Genomic DNA, 14378 nt, shown 5'->3' with positions numbered 1-14378 from the left:
TTTAAGATGTAAATAGTTGGATGATTCATAATTTTTCTTCTTAATTTTTAAAATTTCTCCATTGTTAACTTCTAAAGAAAATGATACATTTTAATTTGATGTCCATACTTACATGTTCGTACATGAGCAATTTTGGACCTATTTGAATGTTGCATTTTCTTTTATCGTATGAATTATACATTGAATTGAATTCAGCTTTCTGTTGAAGAAGCATGGAGTGCTTTTCGAACTGTCAGATTAGTCCACAACTTCTGTGTTTTTTTTAAAAATTCTGCATTGTGATTCCATGAGTGTTCTCACTGTTGTTCAAAAGAATGGAACAAATCTCAGATAGGACAATACATTAAAGTACAGCTTTTGTTGATTTTGTTTTGGAAGCTGGTGGTTAAAGAAGTTGTTAAATGTCAGGCACTACAACACAGTGGCTTATTGTGAGAATGTTATACCATCTTATGTGGTTATCCTGCACTCTCACCTACACACTTCACAAATAAAACCATCCTTGCAAGTCTCTGCTACACTCTGTACAGTGCCTCTATTGCTTCTAATAAAATAACGGCTAGAAACTCATGTGTGGTCTAGCCAATACTTAGTGCACTTTGGTACAACTTCTGTAGATTTCATTCTAGAAATACTGTCTATTATTGGCTTATGTAACTTGCAGCAATTTGAGTATTTATAGTCTAAAACCATTTGCTCTTTGCCTTATTTATATACTTGTTTCGTAACTTTGAAGTGACTTGCTGTTGAAGATCTTTGTCTAACATTCATTGGGACAGACACAAAGATACCACATTTCAAAAGTGCACCAATTTATGCTACATGAGGGAAAGTGTTGAGGTTGTTTGGCTTGCTGAGCTGGTTTCTTGTTTAGCTGACATTTCGTTACCATGCTTGGTAACATCCTCAGTGCAGCTTCTGACAGGCACGAGAATTCCTAGAAGCATGGCACACCACGACGCATGCTATTAATAAACACATTGAACTCGACCCTATATACGTTCCACAGTGAAGGAAAAACTCAAGTGAGACAATCAATCTCAACGGACCCCAGAGTTTAAAAGCCAGGCGGGAAAACACCAACGTTTCATTGGAGGATGCACTGATGATGTTACCAAGCATGGTAACGAAACATCTGCAAAACCAGAAACCAGCTCAGCGAGCCAACCAACCTCAACACCCGCAACCCGAGCTACAAATCTACTCCAAAACCTTAGAGGCAAAGTTTGGTTGCTGGATGGAATCTGATTTATCAAGGTGTTGCTACTGAAGATGCACCAGGGGATTATTGTCCCTATGCTTATTTTAAATATAAAAAGGTGTAATTTTTGGGCATGTGTCTTATACCATGCCAGAGGATAGATCCCAACCTATGAAAATATATAACTTCTATCAGGGATATCTTCTGGGTTGACTGGTGACCTCTTCTCAATTAGTTTTCACGTACTAGAATGTACAATATATTGGCATCACAGTTGCAATTTTCCATATTTACTGTGAATGAAACTATATGAAGCTAAATGTTGATATTTTCGGAGGCATGTTTATTCACATTAGCATACTTTCTCTTTTCCACTTGTTTCCTTCCTTGCCACCATCCCTAGTCAGAAATTCTCTGTCGTTTTCTGGGAGTTGAAGTTCCTGTTTTTAAAACTTGGCTCTGCCCTTTATCTCTTTTTCACAATAGTTGAGTCTTGATCAACAGAGTCGTTTAACATTGCTGTCTTTTTCTATGGAGGAATGTAAATAATCCAAGTTGTATGTATAGTCATTTGTGACTTTTCACTGCAGTTTAGAAGTTCAGCTCCCTGCTGTCTGTGTTGAGCTGTAATGTCTGTGACATCTCAAAGTTTGCTAGAATGATTACTTTGGTGGGCATATTTACATTTTTTTCAAACTATATAAAGCTTTTGCATTAATCTACTAACTTGTTGGAAAATACTTCTATTAAAGTCATTGGTCTTGTAATGCAGCATTAGTTTTTTGTATAATTTGTTTCTTGGGTAGTAGGCATTTTCATTTTGTTTCATAAAATACAGTATTTCTCTCACAGTTTTTTTTAAAAGTCTTTCCAAAATAAATTTTCAGTTTTATAATCTAAGCTACACTCGGGAACTGAGGTAAATAAAGAGACCCCTTGCTGCATTTTATTAGTTGGCAGTCAGAATTTGAGAGAGTGCAGAAGTCACAAGTGCACTTCAAGGACTTGGCACTCCTGATAGCAGAGTACAATGTTTGCAATGATCTTAACAGTTAAGATACTAAACGCCGAAGTTATTTATAGCGAATGGGTACATTACGAAGTATGCTGCTATCAGCAGTAATGTGAAATTCTGTCTCCATGTTTCAGCATGGAATCCTGCCAGCACGTTTACTGGAAATACATGCCACTTGAAGAAATCACTATGACACTTTCAACAAAGGCTGTCAAAAGCTTTTGGGTTCTTGCAGGGGATCTTTATAAAAGGCTTTTTAATATGTGAGCATAACTGAAATATGTTTTTTTAAAAGGAAAGGTGACTGATTTCATCTTTCAAGTTAGAAATGTTTTGGGCCCGAACAAAATGTTTAGGCGTTTTTTTTTCCATAGACCAGGTTCATTCCCATTTTGCAACCAAGTCAATATTTCCTTTTTCCTCAAATGCTGATATATTGAGTGTTAGGACAAGTGGATACTGGCTTTCTTTGGGTACCTAAAGATGGCTATTTTTTGTGTAGTTCCATCTAGTCTTGGCAGGCTATTTGGATGAATAGGCCTACACCTGCTGCAGTCCCTATACAAGCCAAGCAGAACCCATATACACCCACATTTCAGCAGTCATTTGGTTTTGGGTGTATAAAAGGGAGGGCATCCTAGTGCTTTGTATTGCAATAGCTTTGCAGGTTAGAGGAGCTCTGCTGGGAAGTGAGTGTATGTGGATGTTGGCTGGATGCTTTGTGGCCAGTAGTGGTGTAGTCTGTTTGTGTAGTTTGCTGACACTCGCAAGTAATTCATGTGAAAAGTAATATTTGTTAAGGAAACATAGAGGCTGCTAGTATGTATGAAAGTGCCCCAAGCTCGTCAGTGCCATTTATAAGGCTCAGGAAAGAAGAAGGCAAGAGATTTTAAAAGTTAAATGGAGAAAATAGATTTTTAAATTTTCATCATTGCTATTTGAAGCTAAATTGGCTCACAAAAACTGTAATTTAGTCCTTCCCATTTAAAGACTTGCATATGGTTTCCCAGCATTTGTTTTGATTATTGTTGGTTGTCGAAGAAGGGCTGTAATAAATTGGCCTCCACTGTAATTTTAAGATATTCCACTCCCTTCGAAAGAGTTTAGTTATAGTGTACACCCCCTGTAAAGCTTAAACATTTAACACTTTGCTCTAGTTTTTGTTTGGGAAGATCACAAATTATTTAGTTGCACAATTTTATTGCATAAACAAAATACAATACTGAAGTTTTTTTTCTCATGATGAATTTCCCTCATTTTAACTAGCCATTCATGATTGTAGGGAGTACAGATTTTCGTCCGAATTCTCAAGCATGGTACCATATTTGTTTAGAGTGAGTGTGCAGTTTGATTGATATTTGCATGAGGAGTGCATTGATATATCCAAAATTCTTGGTCTGACTGTTTGACGTGGGGCCAGTGTAAATCATGACTTGAGATACTGGCTGAGTCTTGGATTCTGTAGTTCTGTAGGTGAGGGGAGAGGTAAGACCATGTTCTGCTTCTCTTGTACTGTTGATTAACACTCGTTGCCAGGTTATTTTACATATCATTGGTGTGGTTGGTTCTCCTCTCACTTGTGTAGAGTAAATCAACTTGAGAGACAGCACTAAAGATTTAAAATTAAGGAACAAAGTTAGAATTGTTTTGACACAGCATAACAGAAAAGCTGTAGAATACAAGGAATGTTTTTGAATTGGTAGAAGTTTCAAGGTAATTGGATATACTTCTGGAGGAAGATGTCTTTTGAAGGATGAGTGGTGGATTATGGAAATTTGAAAAGGTACAGCTTGTTTGAGCTTGATGGTCTCAATGCATGTAAGAGAACTAACAAAATAGAAATATACTTTGCACAAAGACTGCTGTAAAAGTCTTGATTTTCTTCAGTGATTCCAGGGGCAAATGTGAGATTTAATTGACTTTATGCTCTGTGTTGCATATGTTGTTTTGTATTCTTGAATCAAATGTTACATGTAAGGGGTATTAACTTCATCGCTTGAATGTGTATTTAGGTAATGACTCTTTAATAAACAGTATCATTGGCTAATAGAATGAAGGGCACATAGCTTCTTTTGTGGAAAAAATACAACTGCCAGGTGTTTTTTTATTTTGTGGTGGATCTTGGCATGAGTTTTCCTACTTGCCATTGATGTCATTTTGACCAGATAACCACGTTAGCCCAAGTTCACCTCTCTGATTGCAACTCAACAATGGCTGAAGGAAAATTAATGTTAGAAGACGACAGAATTATACCAAACTGAGGTGCTTCCTCAGTCAAATAACCTACGTTCATTTTTCTTGGATTCCTCATGAAGAACATTAAGTTGTCCAAAATTCAAGAAAACTGCTCCTAGAATTTTAACCAAACAAGTAGGTGTGCCTTTGAAAGATGGGTTGTTAACAGAAAATTGGAACTCTATCTGTATAAATCATAAAGCAGATATTTTCTAAACAACAGAACACACAATTGAATGTGCAATATTTTTTGACTATGCTATGGGGATAAATTGAGTTTTTGTTACTGTGCTTGAACTTCCCATAAACTTCCCATTGATTTTGCATCGAAACTCATTGCAAATTGGACAGTCTAAAAGTGCAACACCCCCTGCAGAACATCTTGAAGGTGTATGAACAGAAAAAGCAAACATGTATCTCCTAAACTAACCAGATTGAAAACTCAAATGGGCACTACACTCTCTGAACTAGTGTGCTAGGAATCAAACCCTGCTATTTTTAGTCATCATAAAAGTTAAAGATTTTAAAAAGTGTACCAAAATTCCCCAGTTAACTTGCTTTCTAGATCTGGGTTCACAGAAAGCACACACTAGATTTCTGTATTAAACAGAACTATTACTTATTGCTGGTTAATAGACTCTAGCTACAGACAGATTTATTATAAGAATTATAAGAAATTTTTACTTGGAGATTCCTTTGACTTCCACCTGAAGTAATCTTGCCTGACTATATCTCTGCAGGCTCAAGGTAGTTTGTTTCATCTGCTGATATATAATGCCTTCAAAAAGTAATCAAAATCAAGCACATTTGGATAACTGTTAAAACAAAATAGTGTATTTGAAATGACACCACACCTGTCTGAGCCAAATCTGCTTTGAACTGTGTGGCACTCGCATTAAATAAAATAGAACATATTTTTCTCTTAAATGACTGCTTCTTTATCTTTGTGCCATGCCAGCCAATGAAATTCTCATTGTCTATGGCTTCCAAGTGGACGTGAATCCTTGGAGTTAATTGTCGAAATCGTAATGATCTTGTCCAGGTCACATTGACATAACTGAGTTGTGGATTTCAAACCAAATTTTAAAAATTTGAGTTGTAATCTGTGTCATGCACAACTTAATGTGAAAAGCTAACAAAACAAGCCTAGCACATCCTGTGACTGTCATTGATGTCGGATATAAAAATGTACCCTGCTCCTTTGCAAGTCACCCCTAAAAACATCACTTGCAGGGCAATAACTCAATTGAACAATCCTGATGATGGCAGCTACAATAATTAAGTTTGTACTGTTTATAAATACCCTCAGAGTAATGTTATACTTCAGCATTTAAATTGTCATTCTATGTTAATTAATTATACATTGCACAGGGTTTAATTTTGCATTGGGATTATTCAGTTTTTGGTCCTTTTCTTGCATGTCTTATGACCATCTGTGTGGGGAACTGCCAAATTGACATTTATGTGATGCTGCAGTACCACATCTTGTAATGGAGACTGCTGTGCTACAAATTTATTGGAATATAATCTAACATTAATTTCTGTTTGCTACTAGAATTTCAATAACAAATGTGCTAAATTATTTTAATTTGACTTCTGAAATACCAAGCAGACCTTGAATTGTGCAATAACAGGATAAGACACAGCTTCTACCACTTTAGAATTTAGTGGCAGGTTGAGGACATCATTGCGGAGACAACCAAAAGAAATGTGTTATACAGAATTGGATTTCTCCAAAACATTTTTGTCCTCTGTTTTAAATGGATATGATTGCCACATCAGTGCTGTAGAGGAAAACATGAGGAAGATCAAATCTACAATACACAAGGGCAACTGTCTTATCTAAGAGAAAAGGTTTCTGAGCATTTGAATAATGACAATAAATTTACTTCGACAAATTCATGTGTTAGTTATCATTACCTGAACCTAGTTAGAGAGAATTCCATTGAGTTTGAAATAAGTGATTTCACTGTATGTTGCATATGTTTCATTCACAATCATAAACCAGATTTACCCCACCACCAAAGAGAAAAGATGTCCTCGTTTTTCAAGGACTGCAACATCACCCCCCCCCCCGCACGCGCACGCGCACGCGCACGCACACGCGCACACACCGGCAGCGGTTGCGAACGCCCTCGACCATGTTTCCCCACAACTCATCTCGCACACCCCATCCCCGCAGTAACAACCAAACATCCAACGCATCATCCTCGTACACTTCTGCCATCTGCAACCCGACCCCACCACCAACGAGAGAGCAGTTTTCCCTCCCCACCCTTGTTTGCTTTCCAGAGGGACCACTCTCTCTGCTCCACACTCCCCTCCAGCCCCACCACACCCAACACTTTTCCCTGCAACCACAGGAAGTGCTGCACCTGCCCCCACACCACCTCCCTCACCCCCATCCCAGGGCCCAAGAAGACTTTCCACATCAAGCAGAGATTCACCTGCACATCTGCTAATGTTGTAAACTGCCTCCTCTCCATTGGGGAAACCAAGTGGAGGCTTGGGGACCGCAATGTGGAACACCTACGCTCGGTTCGCAACAAACAGCTGTACCTCCCAGTTGCGAACTATTTCAATAACCCCTCCCAATCTTCAGATGACATGTCCACCCTGGGTCTCCTCCAGTGGCACAACGATGCCACCTGAAGGTTGCAGGAACAGCAAGTCATTGTTCTGCTTGGGAACCCTGCAGCCCAATGGTATTAATGTGGACTTCACAAGCTTCAAAATCTCCCCTCCCCATACTGCATCCCAGCTTGTCCCCGCCTCCTAACCTGTTCTTCCTCTCACCTATCCCCTCCTCCCACCTCAAGCTGTACACCCATTTCCTACCTAAAAACCTCATCCTGCCCCTTTGACCTGTCTGTCCTCCCTGGACTGACCTATCTCCTTTACTGGCTCCATCCCTGCCTCCTTAACTTGCCTGTCTCCTCTCCACCTATCTTCTCCTCTATCCATCTTCGATCCACCTCCCCCCCCCCCCCCGCTCCCTATTTTTTTACAGAACCCTCTTCCTCTCCCCCATTTCTGATGAAGGGTCTAGGCCCAAAACGTCAGCCTTCCTGCTCCTCTGATGCTTGTTCATCCAGCTCCACACCTTGTTATCTTGGATTCTCCAATATCTGCAGTTCCTATTACCTTTTGAAAAATGTAAACTCAGGATTTCTTTTTCTCTTAAGCTTCAGACAATGGTCAGCGGTTTCAGGAGACTTGCTTCGCGTTTGCATTGACACCTCAGCAAGTTCAACAGATTAGCAATTCAATGTAAGTAATTCATTGTCTTTCTGATTTGGTTTTCGTAGGCCTGATTAGCATCCTTGCTGAGCCACAAGTGTATCTTTGTCGGCACGGTGGCTCAGTGGTTAGCACTGCAGCCTCACAACACCAGGGACCCAGGTTCGATTCCAGCCTTGGGCGACAGTCTGTGTAGAGTTTGCACGTTCTCCCCGTGTCTGCATGGGTTTCTTCTGGGTGCTCCGGTTTTCTCCTACAGTCCAAAGATGTGCAGGCTAGGTGGATTGACCATGCTAAATTGCCCGTAGTGCTCAGGGGTGTGTGGGTTATAGGGGGATGGGTCTAGGTGGGATGCTTCACTGGGTGGTGTGGACTTGTTGGGCCGAAGGGCCTGTTTACACACTGTAGGGAATCTAATCTAATCTATGCGCTTTAAAATGTAAAAATCTAGTCTTTTTAATTTCTCCACTAAAATAGTTAAAATGCTGAGTATTACTTATCTTTTGTCCAAAGTCAATGTTTGGCCTCAGTTGTTTATTAAATAGAAGGAAAACATCATTATTATCCAATTTAAGATCCAATTTTCAGTAAGGCTAAATTTTAATTGAATTTGATTAAGTTTTGAATTAAATTGCTTCAGTTTATTTTCACAAATGTATTTGAAAATTAAATTTCAGCTTACAAAATCTTATAGCAAGATGCAGTCTGCTGATAAATCCATTCCCCTCCATTCCCTCATCTTTGCTGTCAATGCACAGACAAAGATCACTAAGAACAAAAATAAGCTATCTGCTCCGTGATCTCCATAAAAGCAAAAAGTTGAAGATGCTGGGAGTATGAAATAAAAACAAAACTCGGCAGTGTCTGTAGAGAGAGAAACAAAATTAACATTGAGTCCGCAACTCTGAAAAAACTATGTCCCACTCAATATGTGAGCTTTGTTTCTGTCTCCTCAGATGCCACCAGGTCGGCAAGGTTTCTTTATCATTTTCTGCCATGCTGTTTGCCATGACATCTATTCTGTTCACCAGTATTGTTCCTTTTCTGTAAGCCTTGATGTAAATACCCATCTTCCTTTAAATGCTCTTTTTTGCATCCATCAACCTTGAGGGGAATCGTTCCATATTTACATAACCCTTGAGTAACCCATACCTGCTCCGGATTTGCTTTGAACCAGTTTGATTAGCATTCTATTACTGTGTTTTCTTGTTTTGAAAAGAATGATTCACCAGCCTTCTTCTAATTTTATGCACTCGAGTCTGTCAAGCTCTTGATCTCAAGGCAATTTAACCACTGTTTTCCACACACAGCTCAGCCCTTTCTCCAGGTATTAACCAAGTGAATCACCACCATGCTTTCTCGAAGACCTTAGCTACTTTAATGGAGGAGGATTGAACACAATATAGCAAGTGAGGCTTACCCACGTTGTATGAGCAGTAACCTTTCCTGCTTTTATATTTAAAATAATTTAATATATATTTCAAAAATTCTGATCAGTTGAGCATGATTTGAAGACCTAATTTATAAAACTGGTTCAATGTTGTCGTGAATGCAGTAAATTTTATCAATCTCAGATGTTTGCAACTCTGTAACATTGGCACCTCTCTCATCACAACTTTTGAGCATTAACAAAATAACTATTCAAAATTCATATCAGTAAATTTCCAGTTCTGCTTATTATAGGATTTCAAGAGTCTAAGGAATGCTGGTGAATGAAATTTTCTGATAGAGAATGGAAAGCAAATTCTCTTCTTCTATTTGTTGGTTACTACTTATTTCAATTCAAGTACAAATTAATAAAGGAGCTGGGAACTATTTTTGGTCGCATTACCATCCTTTCATCAGTTATATTGAAACTGGTTTGGATTGCAAAGCTTCTCCTGGATCATCATGAAGCAAATTGCATGAATGATTGTGTTTCAGAGCCCACAAGGGAGGTTTTGAATTATGTTGTGCAAATTCCTTCATAAATACAAATGTTAACTGTGTGAAAAATGTTTCACTTTTACTTAGGGACATATCTGGGACCAAGTGTGACTTCACAGTTCAGGTTCAGTTAAGGTAAATGCATATTATGTTTGCGGCTTGTCCTTCATTTGCTGTTCTGTTTCCTTTTTTCCGTTTTCTCTCTTCTGTCTCTGCCTACCCCCACATCCGAAATGGTTTTAGTTTGGCTAAGTACAAAGTATCAGCAGTTTTCAGAAATGTGATTAAAGCGTCTGCTCGAACATTTCAAGTTCTAGTTTATTCTGAGTTCATCGTGGTGATTCAAAGCTGGACTGCACTTTGGGAAGTGCAGTTAGTGAGGAATTTGAGAATTTCATAAATTCTTCCTGTGTCAACCTAATCTTAGAATATTGACTGCCATATGTAACACTTTTTAATATGTTTGGTGATACCAATTCATTTTGTGTTGATGATGTGTGGATATATTATTGTTTAGAAATTTGGATTCTGGCATGGAAGAACAGTGTTTTGGTTTAAGTTTGACTTTTATTTCTATATTCGCATGTGTACATTAAGAACAGGAAAACATAGTTTTGGTCTCAATGTTGAGGTTTAAGAATAGTACCGGCTATCTGTAGTTCTGTTTATGTACATCTAAATGAAGTCTTTAAAATCCTTAAGGTCAGTAGTAGAGTGCACTAGTAACAACGGTGGAAGAGAGCAAGAGAGGAAAAGAACTACTTTGATATGGCAACAGGAATCAACTATCACAGAAAGACCAAACTGTCCATAAGGTCAGGCATGTGCGTATGTTTCTTTCAAAAAAAAAGCAGGTCACACGGAGAAAAGGCCTGAAACGGCAACAGTGCAGTTTTGTGGTCTGCAGAAAGTCTGGACAGGAGGAAAGGTCCTGAATGACTTGAGAAAAAGATTTAGGAACAGAGAACTGTTGGCAGTTGAATGTATGGAGAACCATGTGTTTGCTCTGCAAATTCTTAGAAGTCAGTAAGAAGAAAGCTTCAGAAACCAGTAAAAGCTATGCCAACTGAACAAGAGTTTAACTATGTTAAGGGCATCCGTAAGGTTGTGGTTGGGGGTAAAATAGTCAAATCTCTATCTTATTTTTATAATAAGACTGCATTTCAAATTGTTCTTGTATATTGTAATATAGTTAGTTTTTTCTCTCTTTCTGTATAATAAACTTGCACTTTTTCGTCAAAAATACATTGACAGCCTATTGTGAATATGGCTGATGACTGATCATCATGGTAAATGAGTAGCAAAGACAAAACTTGTGGATTGTTTCAAACTTGGATGTGACTTGTCCAGTAATAGCAGTAATTGAAATCATAGCATTTTATAATTTAGTATCGTAGTTGTAAATTTTTTTTGTTCATTTGCTACTCAGTGATTGACCCATTTGAGAAACCTAAATGTATTCAGCGAGGTAATTATATCAAGAAGCTGTTTAGAATCGCCCACTACTGGATGCAGTGTATATTGTGATGCTGAATATCAAGACTGGAAAATCTAATCCTAAGTATAATTAGACTGGTATTGGTCAACAATCGCAGATCTGAATTACTGGAGATCATTTGAAGTGTGTAACTGACATTTTTCTTCTTTTTCAAGGTTTTGTTTATCAGAAACAAGCTGTCCACAGGAAGATCATTTTCCACCGAATCTCTGCGTGAAAGTAAATGGGAAAACCTGTAACCTGCCAGTAAGTAATATAGTAACTGGTATGCTAGGTTTTATTTGGCTCAATCTTATTGGAACTTTTTAAGTAACTTTTAAATTTTATTCTAGGGTTATCTGCCACCAACCAAAAATGGTGTTGAACCAAAGCGACCTAGCCGACCAATTAATATTACCTCACTAGTCAGATTGTCTACGACAGTGCCGAACACTATTGTGGTTTCATGGTCAGCAGAAATTGGAAGAGTAAGCTTTTCTTCATCTTTTCAATGACTCTCTATATTTTTAATCACTCTGGATTTTAGAAGCTCTGTTTAACTAAAATGAATCAAATGCTTATGGTTTATCCAGTATGCCTATTTGTATTAAAACTTAAGCATTCTTGCCCTAGGATACTAGTGAAGCTTAATGAGTGTAAAGTTTCATGCTATTTCCAACAAGTAGTACCAAAAGCATATAGTAATGCAATTTAATGGTTTATTTTCTATCTATCTTGATCTGTATAATTAGTAAATCGTTGATTGTTTCTCACTGCTGTGGTGGCAATTTTAGAGGTTAACAAAAGGCATCTCGAAAGAAGTGTTCATTGGTTTTGAGTATGGCATTTGTTCTTAATCCTGCCGGCGGTGATGGAAACTGTGTGATACTTTACTTTAGCCTGGATTTCTGGGCACCCAGTATCCTCCATGAAGAAAACAGTGATGTAACACAAACTGAGGAAAAACATACGCATGAACACCAGCAATAAGCAAAAGCATAAGGGGAAGCAGCTTATGAAAACAATCTGTAGAGAGTGAGCTCCTTAGCTCATCTTGCAATATCAAAGTCCAGTATGGATGTAAACCATGGAAGAAAGTAGAGTTCAACTACAGGTATGTGCCACGTATGCTGTTTTCAGCCAGACTAGCAGCAGTTCCCCTGGGGCCAGGGAAGGAAATACCCTATCTTGGTTATCATTCCTTGCTACCCACTGTTCCTGAATGGGTGTGGGGACAAATGAGAATCAGAATTGTCAGCCAACACTCAGCATCCAGATACTGAGGTGCTTATTTGAAGTACTAGAGGAGCCTTGCTGAAAGGCATGCTTCTGAAAAAGCTATGTGATCGGTGCGAGAGGAAGATAAGTTAAGGGGTAATTATTACTTGCTGTAATTATTCTATAAAAACACCTGCAAAAATACATGTAATGTGACAGTTACATTGTAACCTAAAGGTGAAGCTTTAAATTGTTTCCAATCTCTATCTTCAACCTGCTCTTAATTTGTGACTTGTGGGAGGGCTAAGAGGAGATCAAGAATATCAAGTTATAATTGGGGAAAAATGCATAGAGTGAACAGAGTGCAGGTGTGGATGAACTGGGAAAAGAAATTGCCATGTGAATAAGAGATAGACAAGAGTTAATGCTTTGAGTCTGATATGACTGTTCTTCAGAGCTGAAAGATGTTGGGAAGTTGACACAAATATCCCTTGTGTGGTTCATTTCTTGTATTACTTTGCTTGTTTTGGTGAGGCCAATCCTGCAATCTAGTATACTGATATTTCTGAGGAAGTGTAATGTTGGAATCACCTTTTATACCTTGAAATAGAAAATATTTGTAGCATTTCAGTTTCAAACTGAAGTGACTTGGTTGAGGAGAACTTTAGTGGGTAGGACAGCATCTCCAAATTAAAACAATTGGTGGGTTCCTATATTTCATCTTTTGGTCGTGGTGTACGAATACAAGTATGATCTAAGACTGCAACTTGGCACTATTGGTTATTCATAGGTAGTAATGTTGACAAATGTGGTGGTATCAGTTTATGACCTGTTTTAACTTTGAAATTGTGACATTGAATGTTGAATTTCTGGTTCCTAATTGTACCTTATATGATGCCTTAGTGCAGCAAATCTGAGTTAAGTAAGATCGAAAGTTGTCTTTGATCATCTCTGCCTTGGTATTTGATTGGGTCTTTTACCGCAGCGGTTAACGCTGATGGGTTTGACTGCAGTGTTCTTAGAAGTTGGTGATGTAATTTAAGAATTTAGAATTTTGGCTTCTACTACTTGGTTTGGGATTGAAACAAAATAATTCAGAGATTAATAGGTTTAAGTAATGGGTCAATAAACAACACTTCAGTTGCTTCATATCTCACTTTGTACGTTCTTTGGAAAACCATTGTCTCTTTTATTAAATGTGATTATAACATTATTTTGTTAACCACTTGTCCAAAATATAGGTCTGTTGTCTTAAGACCCCAAGATGGGATGTGTATTCAAGAAAGAAATATGTTTCTGTTCAGTGATAATGGGAACTGCAGAGAATCCAAGATAGTAAAATGTGAGGCTGGATGAACACAGCAGGCCAAGCAGCATCTCAGGAGCACAAAAGCTGACGTTTCGGTCCTAGACCCTAGACTATGTTTCTGTTCATATAATTTGTTGTAAATACTTAAGGTACCTCACAGGTTGCATCCCTGTACATAATTACCTGGGCTAAGGTGTCCTCTTTGCCACAACTGCTGTTCCTGCATTTGACTGCTCAGTTAAACTCAAAGGACTCTTAGAGCACATGATGGAGATCCTAGCCCTGGATCAGAGGATCTGGGTTCAAATCTCATATGCCCTAGAGGTGTGTCACAGTACGTCCAATTAAGTTGATTAAAAATACTTTGCCTATTTAGAAAACAAGTGGCATCTGGTCAGCTTCAGCAGAGCAGTTACAGAACTTAGAGTGGACTCAGTTCCAAAGAGTTTAAAGGCTGTCGTGGTGCAGTTGCAAAACACTGTTCTAAAAAACAAAAGCGCAGTGTCAGGAATACTCAATTAGCCGATTAACATTTGTTATTTCATTAGAAACTGCTTTTGCTTGAGTTTCACCTGCAGTATTTAGCTTTTGTCTGTTGTTGGGTAGCTTAAAAGTTGTTGTGATGACCATTTACCACTATTTGAAAGAGGTTCCCCACAAAGGAAGTTTTGAAAGCTGCTATATTTGATACCTTTGTAACTGTTGGAGGAGATTGCTGACTACCACCTTCTCAAGGGCAATCAGGATGTGCAACAAC

General features: G+C 38.3%; 1 protein-coding gene across 8 annotated transcripts in view; it reads left to right on the top strand.

Annotated features, from left to right (window-relative positions):
• The window catches only part of pias1b (protein inhibitor of activated STAT, 1b), a 125374-nt gene that overhangs the window by 86566 nt on the left and 24430 nt on the right, over window positions 1–14378 (top strand). For all 8 annotated transcript variants that reach the window (XM_048563019.2, XM_048563017.2, XM_048563024.2 and 5 more), the window contains exons 3-6: window positions 7637–7721; window positions 9705–9752; window positions 11271–11361; window positions 11448–11582. In XM_048563019.2, the coding sequence (XP_048418976.1) occupies window positions 7637–7721; window positions 9705–9752; window positions 11271–11361; window positions 11448–11582 (359 nt within the window). The remainder of the gene's footprint in view (window positions 1–7636; window positions 7722–9704; window positions 9753–11270; window positions 11362–11447; window positions 11583–14378) is intronic.

The sequence above is a fragment of the Stegostoma tigrinum genome, chromosome 33 (genome assembly GCF_030684315.1).
Source record: "Stegostoma tigrinum isolate sSteTig4 chromosome 33, sSteTig4.hap1, whole genome shotgun sequence".
NCBI lineage: Eukaryota > Metazoa > Chordata > Chondrichthyes > Orectolobiformes > Stegostomatidae > Stegostoma > Stegostoma tigrinum.
The sequence above is the reverse complement of the archived record's forward strand: the minus strand, read 5'-3'. Positions and strand labels throughout refer to the sequence as shown.